This window comes from Anomalospiza imberbis, chromosome 13 (genome assembly GCF_031753505.1).
Source record: "Anomalospiza imberbis isolate Cuckoo-Finch-1a 21T00152 chromosome 13, ASM3175350v1, whole genome shotgun sequence".
NCBI lineage: Eukaryota > Metazoa > Chordata > Aves > Passeriformes > Viduidae > Anomalospiza > Anomalospiza imberbis.
Genome location: NC_089693.1, coordinates 1303943 through 1329787, shown reverse-complemented (window position 1 = coordinate 1329787; position 25845 = coordinate 1303943). Strand labels below are relative to the sequence as shown.

At 45.5% G+C, this 25845-nt stretch overlaps 1 protein-coding gene and 1 long non-coding RNA gene across 13 annotated transcripts in view; one reads left to right on the top strand and one right to left on the bottom strand.

Moving 5' to 3' along the window:
• Window positions 1–25845, bottom strand: part of LOC137481673 (uncharacterized) — a 358787-nt gene that overhangs the window by 245089 nt on the left and 87853 nt on the right. The window lies entirely within an intron of this gene.
• Window positions 1–25845, top strand: part of MAP2K5 (mitogen-activated protein kinase kinase 5) — a 136046-nt gene that overhangs the window by 63379 nt on the left and 46822 nt on the right. For 7 of the 12 annotated variants that reach the window (XR_011003580.1, XM_068203505.1, XM_068203504.1 and 4 more), the window contains 5 exons: window positions 714–762; window positions 8477–8550; window positions 9451–9501; window positions 13020–13091; window positions 24419–24448. Coding sequence is in view for 11 of the 12 variants with exons in the window: in XM_068203505.1 (XP_068059606.1) it covers window positions 714–762; window positions 8477–8550; window positions 9451–9501; window positions 13020–13091; window positions 24419–24448 (276 nt within the window). In the remaining variant the exon portion in view is untranslated. Of the gene's footprint in view, window positions 1–713; window positions 763–8476; window positions 8551–9450; window positions 9502–13019; window positions 13092–24418; window positions 24449–25300; window positions 25373–25845 lie in introns of those variants that run through there. The other 5 variants (XM_068203506.1, XM_068203513.1, XM_068203515.1 and 2 more) reach the window with 2 other exon arrangements.

Genomic DNA, 25845 nt, shown 5'->3' with positions numbered 1-25845 from the left:
AGCTGTATTTTAGGAATTGTGTTTGCTTCTAGGAGCTGTATTTTAGGAATTGTGTTTGCTTCTAGGAGCTGTATTTCAGGAATTGTGTTTGGTTTTAGGAGTTGTATTTCCTTCTAGGAGTTGTGTTTTAGGAGCTGTCATTTCTCTGCTGTGAGGTGCAGCAGCATTAGTGTTTGCTCCAAAATGAGAGGAGAAGGAGGGAATTTTCACAGCTCAAGAAGAAAAGTTCCACGTTTGCATTGAGTGAATAAAAGAAAGCAAAGGAAAAGGCACAGGGTGCAGCAAATGGAAAAAAGGGAAGGGAGGATGAAGTGGAAGAGGTTATTAAGAGATTTTCTTGGTTTCTGGCCCTTTTCAAGAAGACAAATCATTCCATCCTTTGGCCTTGGTGAATTTTAACACCCCAGCAAGGGCAGGTGAATTTAAGATCCACTGAGATGCCTGAAGGGATTTGGTGTGAGCTCAGCTGAGTTCAGCTTACAGCTCCTGGCAAGAAGTTAACGTGTATATTATTAATTTGTGCATTAATAAAGAACCTGCTGCAGGTTTTTAGCAGGGCTCACCTGGGAGGGAGGTGGGGTCTCCCCTTTTCCTGCTCCTGCCTTCATTCTTACACCTGGCTTCTCTGATCTCCCACCCCAGCTGAAGTGTGGAATTTTTCCTGTCAGGAATCCCTAAAATGTGATTTTTTTTTCCCTTTCTTTTACCTAAAGGTTGTGAAAGGCCTGACCTATTTATGGAGCCTGAAGATTTTACACAGAGGTGAGTAGCAGATGTTTTCCGTTTTCCCATGAAATTTTAACATCACTTTCTCCGAAGACCAAGCAAACATCTGCTTTGAGTCCAGTGGGGTAATGCAGAATGAATCTCACTCATTAACCTTGCACACTTTCTTGTAAAACATTTTTATTGCTATTTTATTGCTCTCCCTCCTCCCCTGAAAAGAAAAGGACTGAGGAGAGAAATGAATTTTACAGGGATTTAGAAGCCTAGGGTTGCAAACAGGTGCACAGTGGAAAAAATCAACATGGAAATGAGATGTTTGACTGGTAGTGGAAACAGAAAATAGACAATGAATTTTCTTTGGTGCTTCAGAAATCTCATGTGACAGGCACAAGTGTTGCTGGAGGCTCAGGTCTGTAAAATCTACCATGGTCAGGGACAGCGAAAGGCTTTAAACCTGCTTGGACATAAGTCAGTTTGGGGTTTTGCTGTTTATTATCTTTCCTGCAGCTAATTTGGGGTGCTTTTTTTAAACTTCTCATTTATTCCTTGTTTTTTACTGTTAAATTTTGTCTAGAATGTGTCTAGTTGGAAAAAGTAATTCAGATCCACCAAAATTTGAAAAAAACAATGTGGAAAATGCAGTTTAAAGAATAGAAAAGCCCATTTCCCCTACACTAAACTTCCCAAAAAAAAGGGGGAAAGAAAAAAAACAAAGGAGAAACTTATTCCATTTTTAATGTTTCCAAGGAGTCTGGAGGTAGCCGCTGTGGTCCCTGATGTTGCTGTGTATTCCCACATCTGTTCCCTCCTCCTGGGAGCAGTAACCCGGGTCCCTCCTGAGGAAAGAGCGCCTCAGTGGATCTTTAATACCCCTGCCCTGGCTGGGTGTTAAAAATCACCAAGGCCAAAGGATGGGATGATTTCTCTTCTTGAAAAAGGCCAGAAACCAAGAAGATCCGGTTGAACGCGGAATTCTTTGCCACGGCTCTTTGAAGATTGGAAAACTCAAATTATTCAGCTGTGCTTTACAAACCAGCCTGGGCCCAGCCCCTCACACCTTGGCGGCTGCCCTGACGCCCTGGCGGCTGCCCTCACGCTCTCTTGCCTCCCCTCACGCCCTCGTGGCTGCCTTCACGCCCTCTTGCCTCCCCTCATGCCCTTGCGGCTCCCGTCACAGCCTCGCGGCTGCCCTGACGCCCTCGCGGCTGCCCTGATGCCCTCTTGCCTCCCCTCACGCCCTGGCGGCTGCCCTGACGCCCTGGCGGCTGCCCTCACGCCCTCTTGCCTCCCCTCATACCCTTGCGGCTCCCATCACAGCCTTGCGGCTCCCATCACAGCCTTGCGGCTCCTGTCACAGCCTCGCGGCTGCCCTGACACCCTCGCGTCTGCCCTGACACCTTCTTGCCTCCCCTCACGCCCTCGCGGCTGCCCCCACGCCCTCTTGCCTCCCCTCACGCCTTTGCGGCTGCCCTCACACCCTCGCGGCTGCCCTCACACCCTCGCGGCTGCCCTCACACCCTCGCGGCTGCCCTCACACTCTCGCGGCTGCCCTCACACTCTCGCGGCTGCCCTCACACTCTCGCGGCTGCCCTCACACTCTCGCGGCTGCCCTCACACCCTCGCGGCTGCCCTCACACTCTCGCGGCTGCCCTCACACCCTCGCGGCTGCCCTCACACTCTCGCGGCTGCCCTCACACCCTCGCGGCTGCCCTGACACCCTCTTGCCTCCCCTCACGCCCTCACTGCTCCCGTCACACCCTCGTGGCTGCCCTCACGCCCTCGCGGCTGCCCTCACGCCCTCGCGGCTGCCCTCACGCCCTCGCGGCTGCCCTGACGCCCTCGCGGCTGCCCTGACGCCCTCGCAGATCCCCTCACGCCCTCGCGCATCCCCTCACGCCCTCGCGCATCCCCTCACGCCCTCGCGGATCCCCTCACGCCCTCGCGGATCCCCTCACGCCCTCGCGGATCCCCTCACACCCTCATGGATCCCCTCACTCCCTCGCGGCTGCCCTCACGCCCTCGCGCATCCCCTCACGCCCTCGCGGATCCCCTCACGCCCTCGCGCATCCCCTCACGCCCTCGCGCATCCCCTCACGCCCTCGCTGATCCCCTCACACCCTCATGGATCCCCTCACACCCTCATGGATCCCCTCACGCCCTCGTGGCTCCGGCCCCTCCTCGCTCCCTCACGGCTCCTCCCCAAGGGATGGCTGTGCCTGGCAGCGTGTCCTGGCCAGAAGCACCAGCAGAGATCCACTCGGCACCTGGATTTCCTGGAACCACAGATTATTAATGCTGGAAAAGCCCTCTGAGGCCATCCAGGCCAAGCTTTCCCTGGCACTGCCCCATGTCCCCAAGTGCCACGTCCCCACGGCTGTTAAACCCCTCCAGGGATGGAATCTCCTGTGCCAGGGCTGGAAAAGCTTTTCCTGTGAGGAAATCTTCCCCACTGCCCAACTTTGACCCTCCCCTGGCACTGCTTGAGGCCCCTCACCCTTTGCGTGCCAGGGTGAAGGGCTGGATGTGAGCCTGGGCTGGATGAAAAGGGCAGAAATCTCCCGGAGCAGCCGCAGGTGGCTGAGGTGGCTCCATTTCTGGAGGTGTTTCAGGAACACCTCACCTGCTCTCCTGAGGGCTGCCAGCTGCAGGGTTTGTTTATCAGCTCCGTCCCCTCCCTGCAAGAGGAGGAACAGTCTGGTGCTGGAGCTGCCTCAGGAATTGTCAGAATAAATAGAAAACAAAAGGCAGCAGGAACATTGGAAAACTCAGATTACTCAGCTTGTGCTTTGTAAACCAACCTGGGCTCAGCCCCTCACAGGCCTCACACCCTCATGGCTGGGTATGGCTCTCTAATAGGCTTCACACCACACTTTTGCAACACCCAAAAAGAAAAATTATTTGAAATTTTTACTTTTTTAAAATTTTTCTGGCCACCTTCTGATTGTGATTTGGAGAGAGCTTAAATGCTGTGACATTTTCTTGGTGTGCTGCTGTACATTTAGAAGCTGGTTCAGATTTTTGCTGTGCCAGTAGGACAAAACCTCCCCTCCTGCCTGGGTTTCCTTGCCTTGATTGAGGAGCAGCTCTGGGGTTTTGATGAATGATGTTTGGTCCTTGCTGTGGTCTGAAGACAAGCTCAGAAACTGATTTTTCATCACTCTTCAGATTTTTCTGGCCTTGCTCTGTTGCTGGGTTGACCCAGCACTGCAGAACGCCATGGAGGGCACAATGAGCATTCCAGGTTCAGAATTGTATCATTTTACCCATTTTTGGGATACAGAAAATGTGAATTTCTGTATCTTCAAAGCAGGGACAGAGGGATGGAATGGCAGGCAGGTGATTATTTCTGCAGGTGATGTCCTTTAGCTGTCTCCTGGTTTTGATTTTGGCTCCTGATTTTCTTGCTGTGTCACCCAGGGCAGAGCAGGAGAGTGAGGAATTTCCAGGGAAGGGCTGCAGCAGTCCCAGGGCAGAGCTGTGTGCTGAAGCAGGGAATTAAAGCGAAGGAAACAAACAATGAGCAAGTCTTTTATTGCAGATCAGACATCTCAGCAAATATTACAGCTTCACTTCAAAACAAACCTCACAACTAATGAGGTGATAGCCGTGCATATTAATAAACCCGAGCTGGAGTCATCACACCCACATCAAACATAAACATAAGATTAACACCTCCACCACTTCCTTGGAAGATGTGAGAATGTCCCAATGATAAGTGTGCTCTTTTCCCCAGAGGATAAGAAGTAGAAATGGAAGGGTAATGAGAAATTAACTTAGATTTAAAACAGAATTAGCAATTAAACAAGTCTAATCATGTACAAAGTCAAAGTTTGTCTAAAGACAAACCAGAATCTGTTAAGTTCAAGAATAAGTATAGACCGTGTGCATTTTATCTGCTGTGTTTTTCTTTGTTCACACCTGCTTCTTAAAGGAATTGCAGGAAATCAATGTTACCCACTTGTGTTTAATTGTACTGAGCTGGTTTGGTGACTTGGCTCTGTGAGTACTGGGGCTGTTTATATATATTACAAATATTTATTTATTTCGTGGTTTGGGCACCTCAGTTCCTGGTTAGGTTTTAAATGGAAGTTCTGGAAGTGTTGCTGGTTTGAAATGAAGGAGAATAGAGGATCTGGAGAGCTGCTCTGTGGCAGGAGGAGGTCTGTGCATCACTCAGACCACCTCCTTTTCCCCCAGGACATCAGAAATCCAAGGATATTCCGCTCCTCTTTGTTCTGGCTGGGAGGGATAGGCACTGGAGGAGCATTCCCACCTTCTCACTATTATTATTGCTGTTGTTATTAATAATAATAATAATAATGTTATTGCTGTTGTTATTATGATGTCAAAATGCGGTAGATAGACTTTCCATTTGCTTTTCATAAGCCATGGAATCATAGAAGGATTAAGGGTGGGAAAAAACCCTTAAGATACTAAATCCAAGCTTTTTGAAAGGCTTGAGGTGAACAAGCCACACCTCTGGGCAGGCAGAATTTGACCAGAGCTTTTGTTGAAGGTAAAAACCCATCTGATTGCTTGCTGAGGATTTCACCAGAGATGTCTAGAGCTGCATTTTTGCCTCCCCCACTGCTGTTTTATCTCTGGGGGATATAATCAGCATTAGGGCCACCCGGTGGAGCACAGACACAAATCCAGGGGTGTTTGGGGACAGTGGGAGCTGTCCCTGCCCAAGGCAGGGGGGGACAGGATGAGCTTTAAGGTCCCCTCCCACCCAAGCCATCCCAGAATTCTGTCTTTCCATGAGTTTATTTATGTCTGTATGTAAAGCTGAACACATATTCTGTGTTTTCATGCATTTATTTATGTCTGTATGTAAAGCTGAACACACGTTCTGTGTTTTCATGCATTTATTTATGTCTGTATGTAAAGCTGAACACACGTTCTGTGTTTTCATGCATTTATGTCTGTATGTAAAGCTGAACACATATTCTGTGTTTCCATGCATTTATTTATGTCTGTATGTGAAGCTGAACACATATTCTGTGTTTTCATGCATTTATTTATGTCTGTATGTAAAGCTGAACACACGTTCTGTGTTTCCATGCATTTATTTGTGTCTGTATGTGAAGCTGAACACACGTTCTGTGTTTTCATGCATTTATTTATGTCTGTATGTAAAGCTGAACATACATTCTGTCTTTCCATGCATTTATTTGTGTCTGTATGTGAAGCTGAACACATATTCTGTGTTTCCATGCATTTATTTGTGTCTGTATGTGAAGCTGAACACACGTTCTGTGTTTTCATGCATTTATTTATGTCTGTATGTAAAGCTGAACAGGGGCTTGCCCACTCATGGACCACTTAAGGCTTATTTAAAAAAAAATTAATCCTGGCCTCTGCCAAACCATGCTGCTGCCTTCCTTGAACCTAGCCTGTTGCTGTTTGCTGTTTTTAAAAGCCAGGAGAAGTCAAGAGACAGCTTTTAAAGCATCTCAGGGCTTTTATTTTTTTTTTTTTCTCCTTCACACAATCATGAATCTGTTTGCTTTTCAATGCCACCAACGAGTGAAATGTTTGGCGTTCAAAAAGCTGAACCTCTGATGGTTCTATTTACTGGTGAGTAAGAGCTTGGAGGTCCTGTTTGTTTGCAGAGAGGTGAAACTACTCAGGCAGCTCCATCACGAGGAGAACTTGTTCATCCTCTATAATGATGCTTCATAGAAATCATTTGTATTAAGCAAGCCCTGGTAATGGGAGCATAATGACCCCTTTTGGCTCTTGTTTAAATTCTTTCACTTCTCAACACTAATATTAATCACAAGCAGATGGTGCAGAACATTATTTATGCACACTCGTTTCCCAAACCCAAAAAATATTTAACCCATTAACTGAAGTGGGTGATGAGAGCAAAGGGCTGATTTGCTGATGAGCTGATTGTCCTTCCTGCTTTCAGTAGCAGATATTTTGTGCAGGGCTGTCACTTCCTTTCCTTTTTGAGGAAATGAGCACAGCCATTGGAATGTACAGCAAATATTTGAGTAAATTCCCTGATTTTGAGGTGTTTGGTTCTGCTGGAAGGACAGCTTGGATTTGCTCCTACAGGGTTTATGTGACTGCCCCTTGCTCTGTAGGGTCCCCAGCCTCCCCTGCCCATCCTTAAGGGGCCAATTTCCCAGTGCTTTCCTCCTTTTAGGGTTTTCAGCTTTGTTTGTGGGAGGATTTCGGGATCCTTTTTGTTACAGCTAAAAGCAGAACTGGTTGGACTCAGTTTTCCCCTAAAAGTTAGGAACAGCTGGACATCCTGGAATAGCAGCATTCCCTGTGTGCTCCTGGGGCTGGGCTCATTCCACCCCCAGCCAAGCCCAGCTCAGAGGTGGCTCCATCTTTTTAGGAAGAAGGTGAAACAGGATTATTCTGCACCTTGTTCTGCTCAGGATTCAGGAGAGAGCCTCTGGTGTGCTCTGCACGTCTGCTTGGATTTAGCAAAGTCACTCAGCTCCAGAGGAGGCAAAACTCCATCAAAAGTGCAGCACGTGGGTGGAATTCCTAAAGATGGAGATCAGCAAACACAAACTGAGCCTCTGCATGCTCAGGACTGGGTTTTGTGCGGGGGGAATTACAGAATTGACAGGAATTACAGTACCAGCAGTGTTGATACCTCACTTAAAAAGTACTGACCCACCTGGGGTCTATAGGATCTATTGGGTGCTCCCATTTTTAATCTGGATTTTTAGCTCAAATAGAGGCGAGCTTTAATCAGCTTCTTAATTGAGGTTCTGCATTTCTACATTGCAGAGACAAATTAAGGCAGCTCCTGTGGTACCAGCAAACAGCTGCTAAAGCAAGGCAAACCTAATGATAAACAAAATTAGGTTCTTTTCTAGTTGGGTTTCATCCATCTGCCCCCAACCAGTGCTCACTTTGAGAGGAGGCACTGTTTCAAGCTGTTGCCTTTAATCCATTTTGACAGAAGAAGGCAGTGATTAGGCAAAGCCAGGCTCTAATCTTCCCATGTTTAAGCCAGGCTATAACGTGCACGTTCTGCTCCCCCACTGGCATCCCTGGAACTGCAAAGATGTTCAGAGTTTCCTGCACTACAGCCAGGCTGGATGTTCAGGAGTTTATTCCCAGCTGATTTTATTTTACAGCAGTGCACCAACTTCCTGTGGCATCAGGGGCAGTCAACATCAGAATATTGTCACTGATGCTCTGGTTTTGGAATGGATATTGATGGTTTATTTGTGGAATTGCATCTTTCTTTCAGGCTGATTTTGCAATTTGGTGAAATCCCTGTGAGTTCAGGATTAATCCCTGTCCAAATGCAGTAATTCCACTTACCCCTATGGAATTCCATCCTTTTTTCAGGCTGATTTTCCAGTTTGTCAAAATCCCTGTGAGTTATTTTCCTGTCCATCAGTGCACTTGGTGTCTGATCCAGATTGGTGTCACCTGCAGGTTTAATAATGTGGATTTTTAGTATTGTATAAAGTCATCTGTGTAAATACCATCTAATATCTGTATGGAGAGGATGAATTTAGTATTTTTCTTTTATATATGGAATTTTATCTGTGCAGCTGACTCACAAACTACTGCATTTGAAATAGATATTTGTACTATTTCCTATCAAAAGCCACCATGCCAGTGCTCCCTGGATATTTGGGGTTGTCCTGTGCAGGGCCAGGAGCTGGATTTGGATGTGACTCCCTTCCAATTGAGGATATTCTCTATAAATGGTGTATTTATTATCCAGGAGAATGTGGATAATCCAGTTTTTCCCCCCAAACAGATGTGAAGCCCTCCAATATGTTGGTGAACACCCGGGGCCAGGTGAAGCTCTGTGACTTTGGGGTCAGCACCCAGGTAAATTCCCCCTTTGCATCTCTCCTCATTCCCCTCCTGGTGTCCAAATCACCTGGCAGCCCCACAGCAAACCCCTCTCTGCTGGGACAACTCTTTTCATTTTTAATCTCTGGGCGACTTTTCCTCCATCTGAATATGATTGTTCATTGTTTAATGACAGTAAAAACTGCTGATATTGTAATTACTACTTACGAATAGCAAACTTCATTGAAATGCAGCTTTGATCTGGGAGCCTTTTGCCCAGACAAAAGGGAGGGCAGAGCAAGAGACGTGTCTGGGGAGCCCAACTGGCCCACAATAAAAATTAATATTGGGAGCAACAATAGTGGTGGGCTTTGACAATGTGCAGCACAAATTTTAATTAATTTCCATTTTGGGCCTCCCTGGAGGACTTCTCTGCTAGTGACCCATGAGCTCGCTGTGCTGTTGATTTGAATTTCAGCACCTTTTCCTCTCAGCCAAACACGAGGCCCAAAGAGAAGGTCAGCCTTGTATTATGGGCTGGCAGGCTCTGTTGTCCCTCCAGTGTTTAAGGGATGAATTGGGGCTTTATTCACATCTGACTGAAAAATGAGTGTGCTCAATCCCGCTTCCTCCTAATTCACTTTTTATATCAGACTGGTTTGGGGTACTAAAACAAGCAGCATCCTGTTTAACACAATTGTTTAAGGTTATCTGCCATAAACTGTAATGCAGTGCTTGCTTAAATTGGAATCCTCATTCCCCAGCCCAGGCGAGATTTAATCATTTTTAACGCCTTGGCGGATAAATCCCTTCCCTTTTTTACATAATTTTTAGTTGATTTATAGGGATGATGATTGTAGGTTAAATGAGGAATAATTGCCCATTTTATTTCCACATTATCTTTATATTGTTCTAACAGACTGTTTTGTCTGATAGCTGGTGAATTCCATAGCCAAGACGTATGTTGGAACAAATGCTTATATGGCGGTAAGTGCATTTATGCAGGAAGAACATTTAAACGGAATTATTTGTCCTCACTCTTGTTCTGTTCAAGGCAGGAGATATCCTAAATCAATCCTCAAATCTCCATCTCTTTCCATCCCCTGTCTTCATTCTGTGGGACAACTCTACTACTGCTTGCTGAGAGGGAGGAGAAATATTGGAAAAGTGGTTTTTTTAAAATATATTTTCTGTTGTTTTTGCTCCTTTTGGCAACAGAGAACAAAGAGAGCCAGTTGGACATTCAAAACCAGTTTTTCACTCACAGCTTGTGGCTCTCTGCAGATCACTGCCAGCCCCAAACCAGCCCCGTTTTGGGAATGCTGGAGTTTAGGGGAGCACTGTGCAGAGGTTGGTGGGCATTCCTAAACAACCCGTGGAAATCTGGACCTAAAAACATTGGGATGAATAACATCAGGGTATTAAAGTGCAAGGTTTTTAACTCAGAATGCAGGAAGTCATCAGTACTCCCACTATTCTGTACAAATTTTGGTCAGTCTTTGTTAACACAAGACCATTTTTGTCCTGTTCCTGTGCATTAAAGTCCCTAAATTCCCTTTTTTAAAATAATTTTTTTTAGCACATTGCCAAGGATGCATCATTTGGGGCAGGGTTTGGGTTCAGAGCTGCCAAGTGCCAGCCTGAGTAAATCAGAGTGGATTTTCTGCACAAATTTCTCTGCACAAACCAGAGTGGATTTTCCATCAGATCCATTGGATCCTTTTCAATTCCCCATTTCAGAGGGGAAAACTCCACTGCTTCAGTTTTTAAAGCACTTTCTGAGCTCTTATTTTGGCCATTAAAATCCTTTGAGCAAACTGCTCCTAATATTGCTGAGAAAATAAGTGCTCTGCTGGTTTAAAATAAAAATATAAACAGCACAAAGTGGTTGGTGCTTGTGTTTTTCAAACCTCAGGGAAGGGGAGGGAGAAATCCATGACCTTTAATCGCTTTCAGGTATTTTTTTCTGATTTTCTTGTCAGGGTTCCCATTTATTTGCTAAGTGCTTTTCCACTTGAGGTGTGCTCATTGTGTGGCTTCTGAAAGGCTCAAGTCACCATCCTAGTTGGGCTGTCCTGTGTCATCAGAATGCTCAGAAATAGCATAAAATAAATACATCAGAATAGCAGAAAAATGGGGGGTTTTAATAAAAAACAGAGATAAAAAAAGAGCTGGAACACAGAGATCCAGACAAAGAAACAGCTTCAAATTAATCAACTTTTCCAGCTCAGCTGTTGCTTCAAACTGGTCTTAAGCAGGGCTGAGAATTAAATTGTATTATGCTTTTAGTGCCCAAACCAAGATTACAGTTCTCTTTCCCAGGTGTGCATTAAATAAATTGCTTTTTTTGCCTTTCTGGATGGATGTGATGCCTCCATCTCTTAATTGTGAAACAGAAGTTTAAGCTCAAAATGTTCTCGATCTGATTTTCTGTGTGAAAATCACTTTGCTTCTTGATTGAGTCATTTGTTGTCATCAAATTTCCAGGCAAGCCCTCAAAAAATAATGAAGGTCATAAGCTCTGCTTCATCCACTTGGCAGGCTGGCAGTGAATGTGAAACTCTTGAAAAAATTCAGGTTTTGCTTTGAAAAACATAAAAAGCTTTTTGATTTTCTTGGGGCTGTTTTTCTGAAAACAAAAAAAGCTTTTTGATTGAGAAATTAAAATTTCCAACCAAAAAGCATTTTCAGTAAAATCATGTCATCAGCATTTTATATAGAAAAAATGCATTGGATGAAAAAACAATCAGTTCTAGAAATTTTTAAGAGAAAATACCTTGGGCTGTGTATTTAGAGTGATCCATGTGCTGCACCCTCGATGCATCTGTTATTCCTAATTTCCTTTTCTTTTCTGTACTTTTAAATCCATCTTTTGTTTAAAAAGCTGATTTCTTTGCCCTTATGTTTTGTGAACCCACAATTCCTCACTGGAACTTGCTGTTTAAAGCTTGAACTTTAAGAATGCACAAATTAATATTGCTTAATGGGAATTACAAAGCTCATTTGGTGGCTTGGGAAGGGTCTAAAAGATGGGGTGGATGTTAGCACCTAGCTTGGGCCAGGTTAGCACATCCCATATCACGTTATAAAATTACTTTTGGCTGCACATCTGCACCTTTGTGAGGATATTTGTCACTATAAAAATATGTCACTATCAAAATTGGTCAGTATAAAAATTGATCAGCTTAAAAAAATCACACTATGCTGTTGCAATCATTTCTGAGATGTGCTGACCTAGCTTAATTATACTCAATGAATTAAAAAACAATAAAAGAAGATTTTTGGGTCACTCACAAGGGAGATTTGGTCAATTTTGTGACATTGTGGGGTTTTTTTTTGGGTTTTGGAAGGTTGTTTGTAGAGGGAATATGGGCAGCAGTGTGGTTTTTATTTAACATTCATGCTGCGATAAAAGCTCCTGACCTGGGAGTAGCAGCACAGGGTAAACATCCAAAAACACATTGGAGTGGCACTAATTTGGGAGTTTGTTTTCTAACAAAGGTCTCTGGATTATTAAAGAGTGAAAATCCTTTGTAGGTGGCTGGGCCAGACAGGTGCATTAACAGCACAGTGGGGAGAGGAGTCTCAGGGAGCCTTTTATTGTTGCATTTCATGCTGTACTTGACCTTGGAAATGCTTAAATTGTAGCTTTCAAGTAAAAACCAGCAGATATTTTTTACAGCACTCTATTTCATGAAGCATTAAACCTGCTATTAATAGTTTGGAGCAGGGGCTGCTTTTTTTTTTTTTTTTTTTTTCTCTACAGGTCAAAAAGCCCAAAATTAAGAAGTGTATAAAATAAAATTGCCACCATGTGGTGATTCTTTTGGCTTCAGTAACTTGGCTTTTTAACTGTAGTTATTCCCCAGCCTCTGGGCTCCACACAGGGAATTTTTTCCTTGCTGTGGTGCCTGGATTTGGGGAGGGAAGTGGAAAATTGGATTCTCTCAACTTGACCTTGTGCTTTGCTCACCTGCACGAGCCCATGGCTTTTCCCCTGGGTTAAACAACCCAAACACAAATCCAAGGCCAGCCTTGCAAGGTGCGTGGACCCAGATTTTCCTGAAGAATTCCTGAATTTTCCTGGATTTGCTCCCTGCCAGGGAAGCTTTGAAGCATCTTGGTGTTTTTTGGTGTCTCCATTTCCCGTGGGGCAGCTCTGATCTCTGCTCTGGGGTCGGTGACAGAACCCAGGGAAGGGCTGGAGCTGGGCCAGGGCAGCTTTCATTGGATTTTAGGATAAGTTTCTTTCCCCACAGGGTGTTGGGGCACAGCCCAGGCTCCCCAGGGAGTGGGGGAGCTCCAGGAGTGTGTGGACACTGCTCCCAGGGTGGGATTTTGGGATGCCTACGTGAGGCCAGGAGCTGGAATTTGATCCCTCCCAGCTCAGAATATTCCAGGATCCTGTGATTTTTTTTCCCCATCCCTTGCCCTGGAGCAGCTTTGGAGCAGAATCCCTGTCTGCCTGCAAGGCTCAGGAGTTTTTCCTCTGCTTGTCTCCACAGCCTGAGAGGATTTCGGGGGAGCAGTACGGGATTCACTCGGATGTTTGGAGCCTGGGGATTTCCTTCATGGAGGTATGCAGAGAGCTCTCAAATCAACTCCTACATCAAAAATAACATCAAAATATTTTCATTTAACCTTGGTTAATTCTTTAAGTTCCCTGTATATTCATGTGCTTTTACCTGTTGCTAATTTGGGCTGTATTTAGAATGGGTTTGTTCATTTGAGGTCTTTAATAAAACTCCATGTTTAAATAAAACTTAAATAAAACTTCCAGTAAGAGGTAGGGCCTGGTGTGTGGAGGCTTTTTCCTTCTTCCTTTCTTCCTTTTTTCTTTTTTGCCCCTCTTTTTCCCTCTCTCTTTCCTCATTTTAAGGTGAAGCTGGACCTTTTAAGTGAACTGTAACCAGGATTTTTAGCAGAAGATGAAGTTGAGCAGTCTCAGTACCGGCCCTCTGCATCTTGGCACATTTCACATTTTGCTGCCCAGAGTTGAACCATTTTTACATTTTCACACAGTAAATTCCTTGCCAAAACCCTTTTGACCAAGATGCAGGTGGTGAGTGCTGAATCAGTGCTTGCAGATGAGGTAAATCGGTGTCACTGGAGCCAGCCCTGAGTGGCAGGGTGACACAATTTGACGTGTCCCAGGGGAGGGAGGGAGAGCTCTTCATTTGTTTCACTGCACATTTGAATGGTTTGTGGTGCTGGAGAGCCCTCCCTCAGGATTTTGGGAGAGATACAGACCAAATTCATACACTCTGTAAATAATTCTAGCCATAAAAGGGCTGAGGTTGTACTGCAGGAAGACTTTGTGGTGGTGTGGGTGATAAAAAGAGTGATATAAGTGCAGGATTTTATAAATAAAGCATTTCCCAGTTCCTTTGCTGAACTAAAAGCTGTGCCCCAGCAGCTCAGTGATCCACCACAAGATATTTGGAGTTTATTTAGGATTGTTAGTGGCTGACTTGGCTGCTCATCAATTCCACATGCAGGCTGAATTTTATTGGTAAAACTCCTTTCATTTGCATTTCCTCCTCTGGTTTTACACCTTCCCAACTTTCCTCTCCCTCACTTCCCACGGGTTTCTCCTGAACCAGATGTGCAGGAGGTAGTTTGGGTCTGGGTGCTTTGTTAATTGGTTTGTCAGCTGCTCCTCCGAGACCTCTCCCACCAGCAGCAGCTTGATTGAAGTGCTCTGAGTGATGTTAAATGATGAAAACAAGGACAGTGCCTTAGAAAAATGCCTCCAAAAAGGTGAAAAAGGTGCTCCAAGAGCCACGCAAGGTCACTGTCATTAAAGTAACACCCTATTGACGTGGGGATTGGCAGTGGAGACACTCTTGTTGCTGTTGAAAAGGGGAGCTGGTGTTTGCTGTAGGATTTAAAATCATCTGCACTCAGTGAAGTGGTGCTCCAGCCCCACACCTGGGTGTTAGCAGCACATTAATTTAAAGGAAATATCTTGTGGGATCGAGGCAGCAAGGGCTGTACTGGCAGGTGAGGATGTAAAATTGTCAGTAAATCTTCTCATTTTCTTTAATGCTCTTCTGAGCCCTTAAAACCTCTGGAATTTCTTTGCTGCAAAGCTGTGTGTGATGAGAAGTGGGAGTGGTATTTGGGAGGTTGAGGAAACTGCCCCAAAAAAGTTGGGAGGAGAGAGGGGAAAGTCTGGGATGGGAGTCCTGCCTAAGCTTTGCCTAAGCTTTGAGAAGTGGGGAGTGTTCCTGTTCCCTTTGAGGCAAGAGGGGTCTAAGGGTGCTCAGTCATCCCCTCAGAAATAAAAAAATAAATTAAAAATTAAATTAAAATATAATGAAATTAGATATACAACTATATCATCATCATTATTATGTATTATTGCTGTCATCATCATCATTATTATCATTGTTTTTATCATATTTTTTGTTACTTCATTTTTCTGAGATTGCCTTTCTTCCTTCAGGATTTTTCTGAAGGGAATGGAATTTAATCCATAACCCAGAAAAACTGTTTAGAGGTGTTCCACCACAAATAGTTTGTGTGTTTCCATGAGGTTTTCCCGTGTTTTATTTAAGTGCTCTTGGCTTGACAAAGCAAGTTCAATTTAAACCCGTGCCATTGCTGTCACTACACTGACCACTGTGTCAGCATTTTTATTTCTAAAAGCTGTTTTTCCAGGGTTTATAACTCAGCCATAAAACACATCCAGGCTGGGCTGGGGCTGGCTGGGCTCTGGAACCCATTCCCTCTCTCCAGGAGCTGTGTCCTGCACGGGAGGAGAAATTAAATTGCCCAATATTTCTTGTTACTCTCCAATATGACTCTGATCCTAGCTGTAATCCACAAGTGAACTTTCAAACATCCAAGGGAGGATCAAATCCATCTGGCTGGGGTTTAACAGCAGCAGCAAGGCTGGCTTGGATGGGTCTGGGGCAGCCTGGGGTGCTGGAAGGTTCCCTGCCCATGGGAAATGAACTTTAAGGTCCTTCCCAAGCCACCCCATCCTGGGATTCTGTGATATTTATCATTTTATCTCCAGAGACAGTTGGTGCTGCATTTAAATTCAGGAAGTGAGAGCAATTTGCTAATGCCCAAAACCAAGTAAATTTTGGAAGTAGAAGCTCATGTGCTTGGCTTTTTGCTCCTCCTTCTGTATCACGTCCTGTTCTCTGCTTTCCTCTGCCCTCTGTGTTCCAGGTCTCCTTTGAAAATTAGATTTTCTTACAGAGATCATCCCTGTTTGTCTCCCCCAGAGAAAAGGAATCTGTACATCAGTTTTAGTAATAGTTCTTATATATTAGTTTTGTAATATTAGTTCTTTAGTATTAGTTCTTAGAGCTCCCAGACTGAGGGTTTAAAGTGTTTGGTGACCAGAGTTCTCAGTAGCTGTGTATTTGCAAGAGCTTTCAAGGGTTCTTAGCAATCTCTTAAGAAGCCATCAGGCATTTCAGACAGGAAAATCAGGAATTATCCAACAAATGTGCCTTCCCTCGGCACTTCAGGCACACCTGAGCACTGTCAGAGTGCTGGAGCTCAGACCCTTCATCCCACTCGGGCTGGGGGCACTGAGGGAGCTGCAGAAGAGCTCACTCAGCCCACAGAGAGGGGAAGGAAAGTGCTGGAAGAGGATGCTGCAAGGAAAGCAGCTCTGCTTGGAGATGGTTGTCTAAAAGCTCTTCAGTCTCGAGGGTGTTTGACTGCATAAAACTGGAGTCAAGACTGGTCGAGGAGAGGAGGTTTCAAATCTCCTGAGCAGCCTGAGAAGTGGGATCAGTTACATCTCATCAGCTTGGGAGCGAAGGTGGTTCCAGGTGAGGATTGTGAGCTGATCTGAGGGAGGTTCTGCAGGATTTCACTGCTCTGGGGGTGCTCTCTGATCAGGTCACCCCTCATCTGAGCCAGGGCTGCAGTTGTGGTGCTCAGGGACAGGGTCTGGTGCTGCTAATAGCTGGACGTGGTGCTCCTCAAGGTCTTCTCCAGCATAAAGGATTGTGTGATTAGAGGTGGTGAAGGAAGAATCTGAAACCCAGATCTTGGTGGTACAGCCTGATTTTTTGTCGTGGTCTGGGAGAAGCAACCTCAAGTTGTACCAGCGGAGGAAAGGTAACACCTTCCCTTTAGGCTTAAGGACAGGAAGGATATAAACAAGGCTTTTTGTTGTTGATGTTACTGCAGGGAGCCTCACCTGGTTGCTGTCAGGCTTTAGGGACCGTAGAGCTGTGATGCTGGGGACTTGGTGACACCTCCTTGTGCTCAGCCAGGCACAAGGAGCTGTCACGTGCCCAAGCCGCTCAGCAGCCCGAGTCCTCCTTACTGAGGAGTATTTATGGAGTCTCGGGCATTCCGTGCGGAATGATGCACTTCACAAACTCCTTCTTGGGCAGCAAAGCTGCCCTGGATTTTGATTATTTCGTTCCCTGGAGCTGTTTGGGGCGATTTCTCCAAGCAGAGCCCGTTCCCTCTGATGCCTCTCCCACCTCCATCACCCACCGGGGTGGGGACAGGCCACGTCCAGCCTGGCGCTGGCGGGACTGGGAGTGGAGGGAGCAGTGCCTGAGGGTTGGGTCATGAATTAATAATTGCTGTGTGCTGGGGGAGGCCCCTCACACGAGCTGCAGCCGGGGAAGTTGCCTCGCAGAGCGCTATCAATCACTCAGTGACCAGAACTTCCAGTAATTAGTGTATTTTATGGGCCTGTGCTTCAGTGACTCGGAAGCACATATGCTCCACTCCCAGCTAAACTTAGCCAGAGTAATATTCCAGGATGATTTATCCGCCTGCTGCACTGGGATGTAACCCTATATTAGGTGAAGATTGTGAACTAAGCTGCAATAAAGTGGAAGTTTAGGTACAGTTTGCACGGGTTGAGACCTCGATGGATCATTGTTGCTCAGCAATTGCTCCTAGGCCGCTGTGGGCAGGGAAATAAATAATCCAGTTCTCCACCCGGGCTGAGGGGACAATTAAGGGCTGACATCAGCTGTGGGTGTTTGGAATGTGTGTTCTATATGTAAGGTTATTTAATGTATGGATCAGAATGCATTTTATGTATTTATATTTTTATGTGTAAGTGAGGCTGGTGAGGCCCTGGCGCAGAAGCTGGGGCTGCCCCTGGATCCCTGGAATGTCCCAGGCCAGGTTGGACAGGGCTTGGAGCAGCCTGGGGTAGTGGAAGGTGTCCCTGGCCGTGGTAGGATGGATTAGAGGAGCTTCAGAAGGTCCCTTCCCACCAAACCATTCCAGGATTCTATCACTTTATGTATTGTTTCCTATTCTTACTCTATAGTTGTTTCTACTTTTAAAGAGTCAAAACCTGAGGCAGCTTCCCTGCCTTTTCCCATGAATTAATGGCCTGTCCTGGCAGATGACCCCTCGCTCCAGCAGAGCTGGAGGAGAGCAGAAGCTGAGCTGCATTTCCACCAGCACAGCCGCGTTTAACCCATTTCTCCCTTTTTGTACCAAATTTAAACCCAGCAAACAGCCAAGCAGGAAGCCTCTCTGCTCGAGCAAGGAATCAAATTAACCCTCCTGGAGCACTTGTGGAGATTTTGCTCCTGACAGTTTCCCTGGAAAGCCCTGGCCCACCTTTGTCCCTTCGGAAAAGGCGCTGCCATTGCCGGCGTCACCTTTGAAGATGCAGCAGTAAAAGCCTGGTAATATCCAGGATTTGTGGCCAGGCAGAAATGTGCAATTTAACCCTGATTGTCTGCAGCCTTGAGCTGGCAGTGCATTTGCTGTAGTTCATATTTAAAAGAAATCAAAGTGAAACTAATTATCTTTAATTAAAGCGAATTAAGCTTTGATTTTTAATATATTTTTTTTTTACTCCGTGATTGAGCTGGAACTCATCTGCTCAAGCCAAGGAATGTCCCAAAGGTTATTAGGGCATTTTTCTGGTGCTGGTAATAACCTTCCCCCCTCCCAGCCCTGGCCACCACCAACAAATCTGTCACTTCATCCGTCTCCGTTGCCGCTCCTGCCCCTCCGCAGGGGTCGCAGATTCCACAAGTTATCAGCTAATGGCCTTATACATTAAAAATTGAAGCTTTCCTCACTCCCAGGCCTTGCAAGGCTTTGTTCTTAAGCCCCAGACACTTTGGAGTGCAGCTGCAAACTATAGGCAGAAGATTAAATTAATTTGTAACTCTTTTTTTTTCTTTTTTTTCTTTTTTTCTTTTTTTTTGTCGGGGCCCTGCATTACTAAATCCTGCGCATTTAATTGAAACCCTACTTCAAGATGCTTTGTGTTTCTGTTCCTCTTTGTTGTCAGTTTAACCTCAGAAGCACTTTAACTCTGCTAAATTGCTGTTATATCCTTTTGGATTTTTTTTTTTTTTAAACCCTCTGCAATAAGAGGACAGCAAAATTGATATTAGGAGGAGAAGAAAAATCTTGGAGTAGTTTTTGAGGTATTTAATATTTATTAGGGTCCATACCCTGCAGAGTTTCAGGTGATTTGAAGCCCATCTATCTAGGAATGTATAAATTGGTCTTGGAATGGAATTTCACCTGGGGAATTTTGTGTTATCCAGTAGTTAAGTCTGCTTTTGAAAGTTGGAGCGTGGCGGAGTGGCGGCTGCTTTTCCAGAAAATGAGGGTTTAACTGCAGTGCACAATCTAAATGCAAAATCCTCGGATGGAAATTTAATTGTGTAAAATGTGCACGAGGTAATTAAGAACAAATTTTAGAACATTTCAGACTATAAAGTCCTCCTTCAGCTCCATCACTGGCGATATTGCCAGCGCTTATTTTCAATTTGCAGTTATGCTGAGAAACATGGAATGTGCCTAAATTAAGAATAAAAGCATCCCATGCTCTCCAGTGTAACTGTAAATTAAAAAACAACTTGCACAACATCGACAATAATCTAAGTGGGAAACTTTATTGCCTGAGTGTCCTAAAAATATGTTTTGAACTTCCTTCCCTCAGCCACTTTCCAAACAGGATCCAGACAGAGCTGCTGCTGTAACTTTGTTCACAATATGCAGCAGGCAAGGAAGAAGTGAGCTGGAGGAAGTGATGTGTAAGGGGGGGATTTCTGGATTTCCCTTCTCGGTTCTAAAATGGCAAATTGCATTATTTCAACAAGTGATTTGAATTTTGGGTTCGTTTATCCTCACCGTAAGAGTGTTTGAGAACAGGTTTTAGTTGCTTTCCAGCCCTACTTCTGGTGCTCAGTCCAGGGGTTCTTCCTGAATCAACACTTAATTCGGAATTTTGATTTTTTTTTTAATAAAAAATTCTTGATAGTTTGGTAAAAGTCAGTATATACACACCCACTGCATCTCTGTTATTTCATAACCTGGGATTATTTCTCAGTTTATCAAGTCCTGGTTTGAAATCTGCTGGTGCATCTCACCCATCCAAGCCTTGGGGGAGGCTCTTTCTCAGGACACAACCTCCCTGAGCTGCTTTAATTGCTCTCCTGAGCTGCCTCTGTGTTTGAAAACGCAATTGTTTTTAAAAACACACACCCACACCCCAAAAAGCTCCTCCATGGAGCTGCTCTGAGGTGAAATGGGGTGAGAAAATGTTTTCCTGGCCTAATTGTTGGTGATTGATCCCCCTCTCTTTCTGTTTCCACACCATTCTGCCATTGCAGGTCACTGGGCTTTTGAAAATGAAGGTTTTTACAGTTCTTGTGTTGGAGGAGAGCTCAAGATCATCAAATCCAACCATTGGGAAGGGGTCCATAGGGAAATGGGAAGCAGCTCCCTGAATTTCCTCAATACCGAGACATAAAACACTGATCAGTTCCCAAACCCAGCTAATTTAAACTGAAATAATGCATTTTTGTTAAAATACCTTAAAAGAGTTGCAGGTTCTGGAGTTTCATCCTTTAAATGCAGAGAAGTTTTGGACAGTTAATTTGGAAGGTTTTGGGTTTCCCTCCTGCACTTGGCTTGTTCCTCGTGGTCCTGTGACTTCCTTGAGACAAATGGTAGTTTGAAAATCCTTTAAGTGAATCTCTCATCTGTTTGTTGTTTGGGCTTTTTTTTTTTTTTAATCTTACTTTAACTGTGACACTTTTTATAAATCTAAATCTACACCCAGAGGTCACTGGTTGGCTGAACTTAAACCGTTTTACTTAGTAAATTTAATTAAGAAAATACAGTGCAACTCATAAGCAAATGAGTTTTCCCTAGTTTTAAACCAAACCACCCTCTCGAGTGCTGATTGCCTCGCTCGACCCCTGGTGATACAGAAACAGGCAAAATTAAAAAGGACATTAAAGCTTCATTAAATCTGAAACACATTTAGTACAGTGACATATCTGCAGGCTATTTCGGGGAAGATTACAGACTCTTTGCTAAGTTTCTTAATTTATAATACCTTGACAATGTTGCAGGCAGGAAATCTGAGCAGATGGATGCAGTGGTGGTGCAGGGGATGCAGAAGTGGCACAGGAGCTGGCCTGTGTGTTTCAGCTCTCAGCTTCACTGAGAAATGTTTCCTTTTACCAACCCCCAAAGAACTTGTTGCTGATGCATTTTGGGGTCCTTCAGTGCTCATTTATTCACCCTATACTTGTGTCTGGCTCTTTCCCCCAGTTTTTCTGCTGCCTTGGAGACCCTGCTGAGCCTGGAGTGGTCAGTGGGAATGGAAATGCTTTGTTTGGAGTCATCACCGAGGCAGGGATTGTTCTACTTCAATAACATCTGCAGAAAGATGCTCTGTGCACAGAACCATCCTTACCTGCCTGTTCTGACTGGAGTTCCTCACTGTTCCTCAGTGAAAAATCAGAACTTACTCTGCTCTGGTCATGGAAAACTGTTGGGCATTGATGGGTTTATTTCTAGGCTGTCACAACCACACAGCTCCTTGGGACCTCAGATTTCTGCTTGGGACAGGAGGGTGGTGCTCCCAAAAGAGGAGAAGGTGGTAAAGGATGGGTTTTAGTAGCCCCACAACAGAAAATGAAGGGTCTTTGTTGAACTCTGTAGCAGCATTTTTCAGAGCCTGCCATGCTGAGATGGGAATGTTCAGAGAATTCAAAAACGGTTTGGGGTGAAAGGGACCTTCAAGGCCATATGGGCAGGGATACCTCCCCCTGTCCCAGGCTGCTCCAAGCCCCATCCAGCCTGGCCTTGGACATTCCAGGGATGCAGGGGCAGCCACAGCTGCTCTGGGCACCTGGGCCAGGGCCTGCCCACCCTCACAGGCAGCAATTCCTCCCCAGTATCCATCTAAATCTCCACTTTCCCACTATGAAGCCATTCCCTGTGTCCTGTCCCTTGTCCCCAGTCCCTCTCCAGCTCTCCTGGAGCCCCTTCGGGCCCTGCAAGGGGCCCTGAGCTGTCCCTGGATCCTTCCCTTCTCCAGGTGAATGTTCCCAGCTCTCCCAACCTGGCTCCAGAGGGGCTTCAGCCCTGGAGCAGCTCCGGGGCCTCCTGTGGACAAGAGTTTTGAAGTCTCAATATTGTGAAAGTTTCAGTTAGCAGTAGCCCCCAGAGAAATTGTTTCATCTGTCTTACCCAGATGCTCTGGGCCTCGCTCTGGGTTTGTGATGTCTCCCCCAAGGATCTGGCAGGAATTTTCTGGTTTTCCTGAGGCTCCCAGGCCAAGGGCTGAACTCTCCTGGGGCTGGAGAGCAGCTGGAATTGCAGGAAGGGCCCCATCTCTGCCTGGTTCCCAAACTGCTGAGGCTCAGGGATGTCTGGTGCTCCTTCCCCACCTCACTGCACCTCTGTCTGTGCCTTGGCCTTGTCCTCAGGAGAGTTTTGTGCTGCCAAAAGGCTGAAATTTCACCTCTGGGGAGCTGCCTGTGATGCCTTGTGCAGGCTGAGCTGGAGCAGAGGCTGGGCAGAGTTCCAGAACAAAGCAGGGGTTTATTCAAAGGATCTCCTCCATGGATCCACCTTGGGCAGCACCAGAGCCCAGCCAGGGCTGCCCCAAGATGAACCCAGATGGTCCCAAAATGCACGAGCGCTCCCGGGGGCTCTCACTGTGATCAGCTCTGCTCCATGGGCACACTGCAGTTCATTGTCCCATTCCAGCTCCAGCCCATGCAGTCCCATCCTGCTTGTTCTTCTCTCTCCAGCCCACGGTGTTTGTGCTCCTGGGCTGAGATTTGGCTCATTTGTCCTTGGTCCCCAGCTGGAGCAGGAATTGTTTTGTCTCCCTGCTCTGTGCAGAGAGCTCACCATCCCCTGATGTGGAGCCCAGAGCCACCCACTAAAGCAGCAGAGAATGAGAAAATGTAAAACCTAAACCTGGGGCATCACAATCTGGCCAGGTCAGGTATCCCCAGCTCCAGGGGCTCAGGGGGCAGTGCCAGGGCAGGGCTGGGAGTGCCTTTGCCCAGCCCTGCTGTGGGGTTTGTCCCTTGGTGTGGGGGACACGGTGGCTCAGACCTTCAGCACTGCTGCTCTTGCTCAGGATGGTGGGAACAGAATGAGTTTATCCTCCTGGGAAATCCATGGTTTCACTGCACCCACAACCTCTGGCCTTCCTCTGGAGCTGGTAACAGGAGGATTCTCAAAGGTTATGTGGGGTGTAGGGAAGCTCTTGGCTCCTCTGTGGCACACCCAGAAAGCCAGAATAGAGCTGCTCCAAATGCCCTGGGTCAGCTCAGGGTGTGCCAGAGGAAGTGAAGTGTGGCTATCAGGGAGAATTCCTTCATGGAAAGGGTTATCAAGCACTGGCACAGCTGCTGGAGTCATTCCTGCAGGGTTTTAACAGCTCTGTGCACGTGGCACCTGGGGACCTGGTCAGTGGTGGCCTTGGAAGTGCTGGGGAAGGTTGGATTCGATCTGAGAGGGCTTTTCCAAAGGATTCCATGGTTCTAACCCTGAAAACCTTGGTTCTTCACTGAATTGTAGACAGAATAACTCCAAGCATCTGCGTTTTGCTGGAATTGTTTCCAGGCTTTCCCACCGAGTGGGAGAACCTGCCTAGTACAAAGAATTTCTCTCGGAATGTTTATTAGTTACGGCCAGTAGAATATTTTTAGACAACATCCATAAAAGTGTTGATTTTGGGACTACTCAGTAATGCCTGAATTAACTTAAAGAACAGCAGGGGCAGCAAATGCAGTCCATACCCTGGAAAAGTGGATCTGGAGGAAGGGTGAGGTTTCTCTGTGGGTGCTGTGGGCTCTCCCCACATCCCACTCAGGTTTGTCACCAATGGGGACACCAAGCTCAGCTCTGTAACCCAGATTTTACCCTGAGCCAGTTAAGGGAGGACTTTGGGAGTTGAGAGCTGCCTGCTCATCACAGATAATTATCAGCAAAGGGCAGCGCCTTGGCCTCCCTGCTGAGGCTGAACTGGTTTCATTTCCACTCCTGGGGAACCTGGGCATCCAACGGTGGAACTGAGGGAGACACGAGGGCTGGAGAAACCCAGAAATCTGGGGAAAATGAGGGGTGATGGTTGTGAGGGGCCCATTCTAAATACAGCTCTTTGTGTCTGCAGAATCCCTTTTCTGCCATTTCAATTTCTACCATTGTGAGAGTTGAGAACTTTTCTCTCCTGAAGGGAATCTGCCCAAATTTGGGAACCAAATAATGGCACTGAGGGAGACGAAAGAGCTGGAGAAACCCAGAAATCCTGGAGAAAATGAGGGGTGATGGTTGTGAGGGGCCCATTCTAAATACAGCTCTTTGTGTGTGCAGAATCTCTTTTTTGCCATTTCCTCAGCTTCTACCATTGTGAGAGTTGAGAACTTTTCTCTCCTGAAGGAAATGTGCCTGAATTTGGGCATCAAAGGGTGGCACTGAGGGAAATCCCCAGAAAAACGAGGGGTGACGGTTGTGAGGGGCCCATGCTAAATACAGCTCTTTGTGTTTGCAGAATCCCTTTTTTGCCATTTCCCCAATTCCTACCGTCCTGAGAGTTGAGTACTTCTCTCACTTGAAGGAAATGTGCCCTCCATGCAAATCTCTATAACCAGACAAATATTATTTCCTTTCCCAGCTTGCTCTTGGGAGGTTTCCATATCCTCAGGTAAGATTGTTCATTACTGCTGTTTGCCACTGTGACATTCATTCCTATGTATGAAGGTGCAGAGAGCAATTGTGAACATTTGAGCCACATACAAATAAATCTGTCCTGTTAAATTGAAAAGTGGGAGCTGCAAGGAGTCATTTAGAAGTCTCTATTGATTTTTTTTTTTTGCCCCCCTCTTTTTCTCTTCTCCAAACTCTGTTTTCTTTCCCTGGAGGCAATGAAAATTATGATGATGTTAATCTTGTTCATTTTGTTGGGAGATTAAAAAATAATCCAGTCTTTACAACATTTTTTTTTTTTGAAGAAGGAAGGTGTATCTGCTCCTTTCCTTATAATTTAATTTTTAATTCCAATGTTGAATAATGGTACGATGGTCTAAAATCCCCTCAAAAATAGAATGTGAATGGAATACTTAAGGGAGCTCCAGATTCTTCCTTTGAAGAGGACCTAATATTAGTATTTTATGTAAATACTGGTGTTTTCCAAGTTTCCACCTGAAGCTGCTGGTACAGCTCTTGCCATCTCTGGTGGCCATGGTGGCCCATGGTTGGGTGGATGCTGAGCTCTGCATCACCACGGAATATTTCACTTTTTACACTTAAAAACCCCACGAAGCTCTGAACAAAACAAGTCTAGAGCTGGCTTTGGCAATTACTTGAAATTCTCATCTCGAGATAGATGTTAGAATTCACAGGAACAAACTGTTCAGCAGTTCCTCCAATTATTCTTTCTGGGGAGAGGGGGGAAAAAAGTGAAGTGTCCAGGGACAAAAAATGAATTATTTGAATGTGGTTTTTTATGTTTTCATATGTTTTATGAAGACTGCTCTCTGCATCTTGGTCTCTACAGCTCGCAGTGCCTGGAGGCATGTCTGATTTAAAGGTGGTGTTGGTCTGTGCTCTTTAAGCATCTATTAACTTGCTATTATTATGCAAATAACTGTTGTAATACACATACTAATTTATGCATGGTTAGATTATGCAGATGCCTCACAAACATGGTTATTGAATAATAGGCTGGGACTCATTCCCTCTCCCATTTTTAGAAGCTGTTTTAAGCAAATTCTCCTGACACTTTTACAGACTTGGGAAGGTTTTGCCTGGGTGGAAATATTCTGATTTTTCACTTTTTTTTTTTTTGTTTCCTCTGCAAAATGCTCACTGACACTGTTAAGATAATAGACTTGGAATATTTTATCTGGATTTTAAACGTGTTTTTGGAGGAGAGGATTGGAAAAGAAACTTACATTGAAGAGCCCTCCATGCGTGGGGAACTCTGAGGGTCTCGATGGTCATGTTTAGGTGTTTTATAACCTAAAATCCACAGTGATGAGGGGACAATTCAAAATAAACCTGACGGACGTGTCAGAGCACGGGGAAGGAGGCTGGAACATG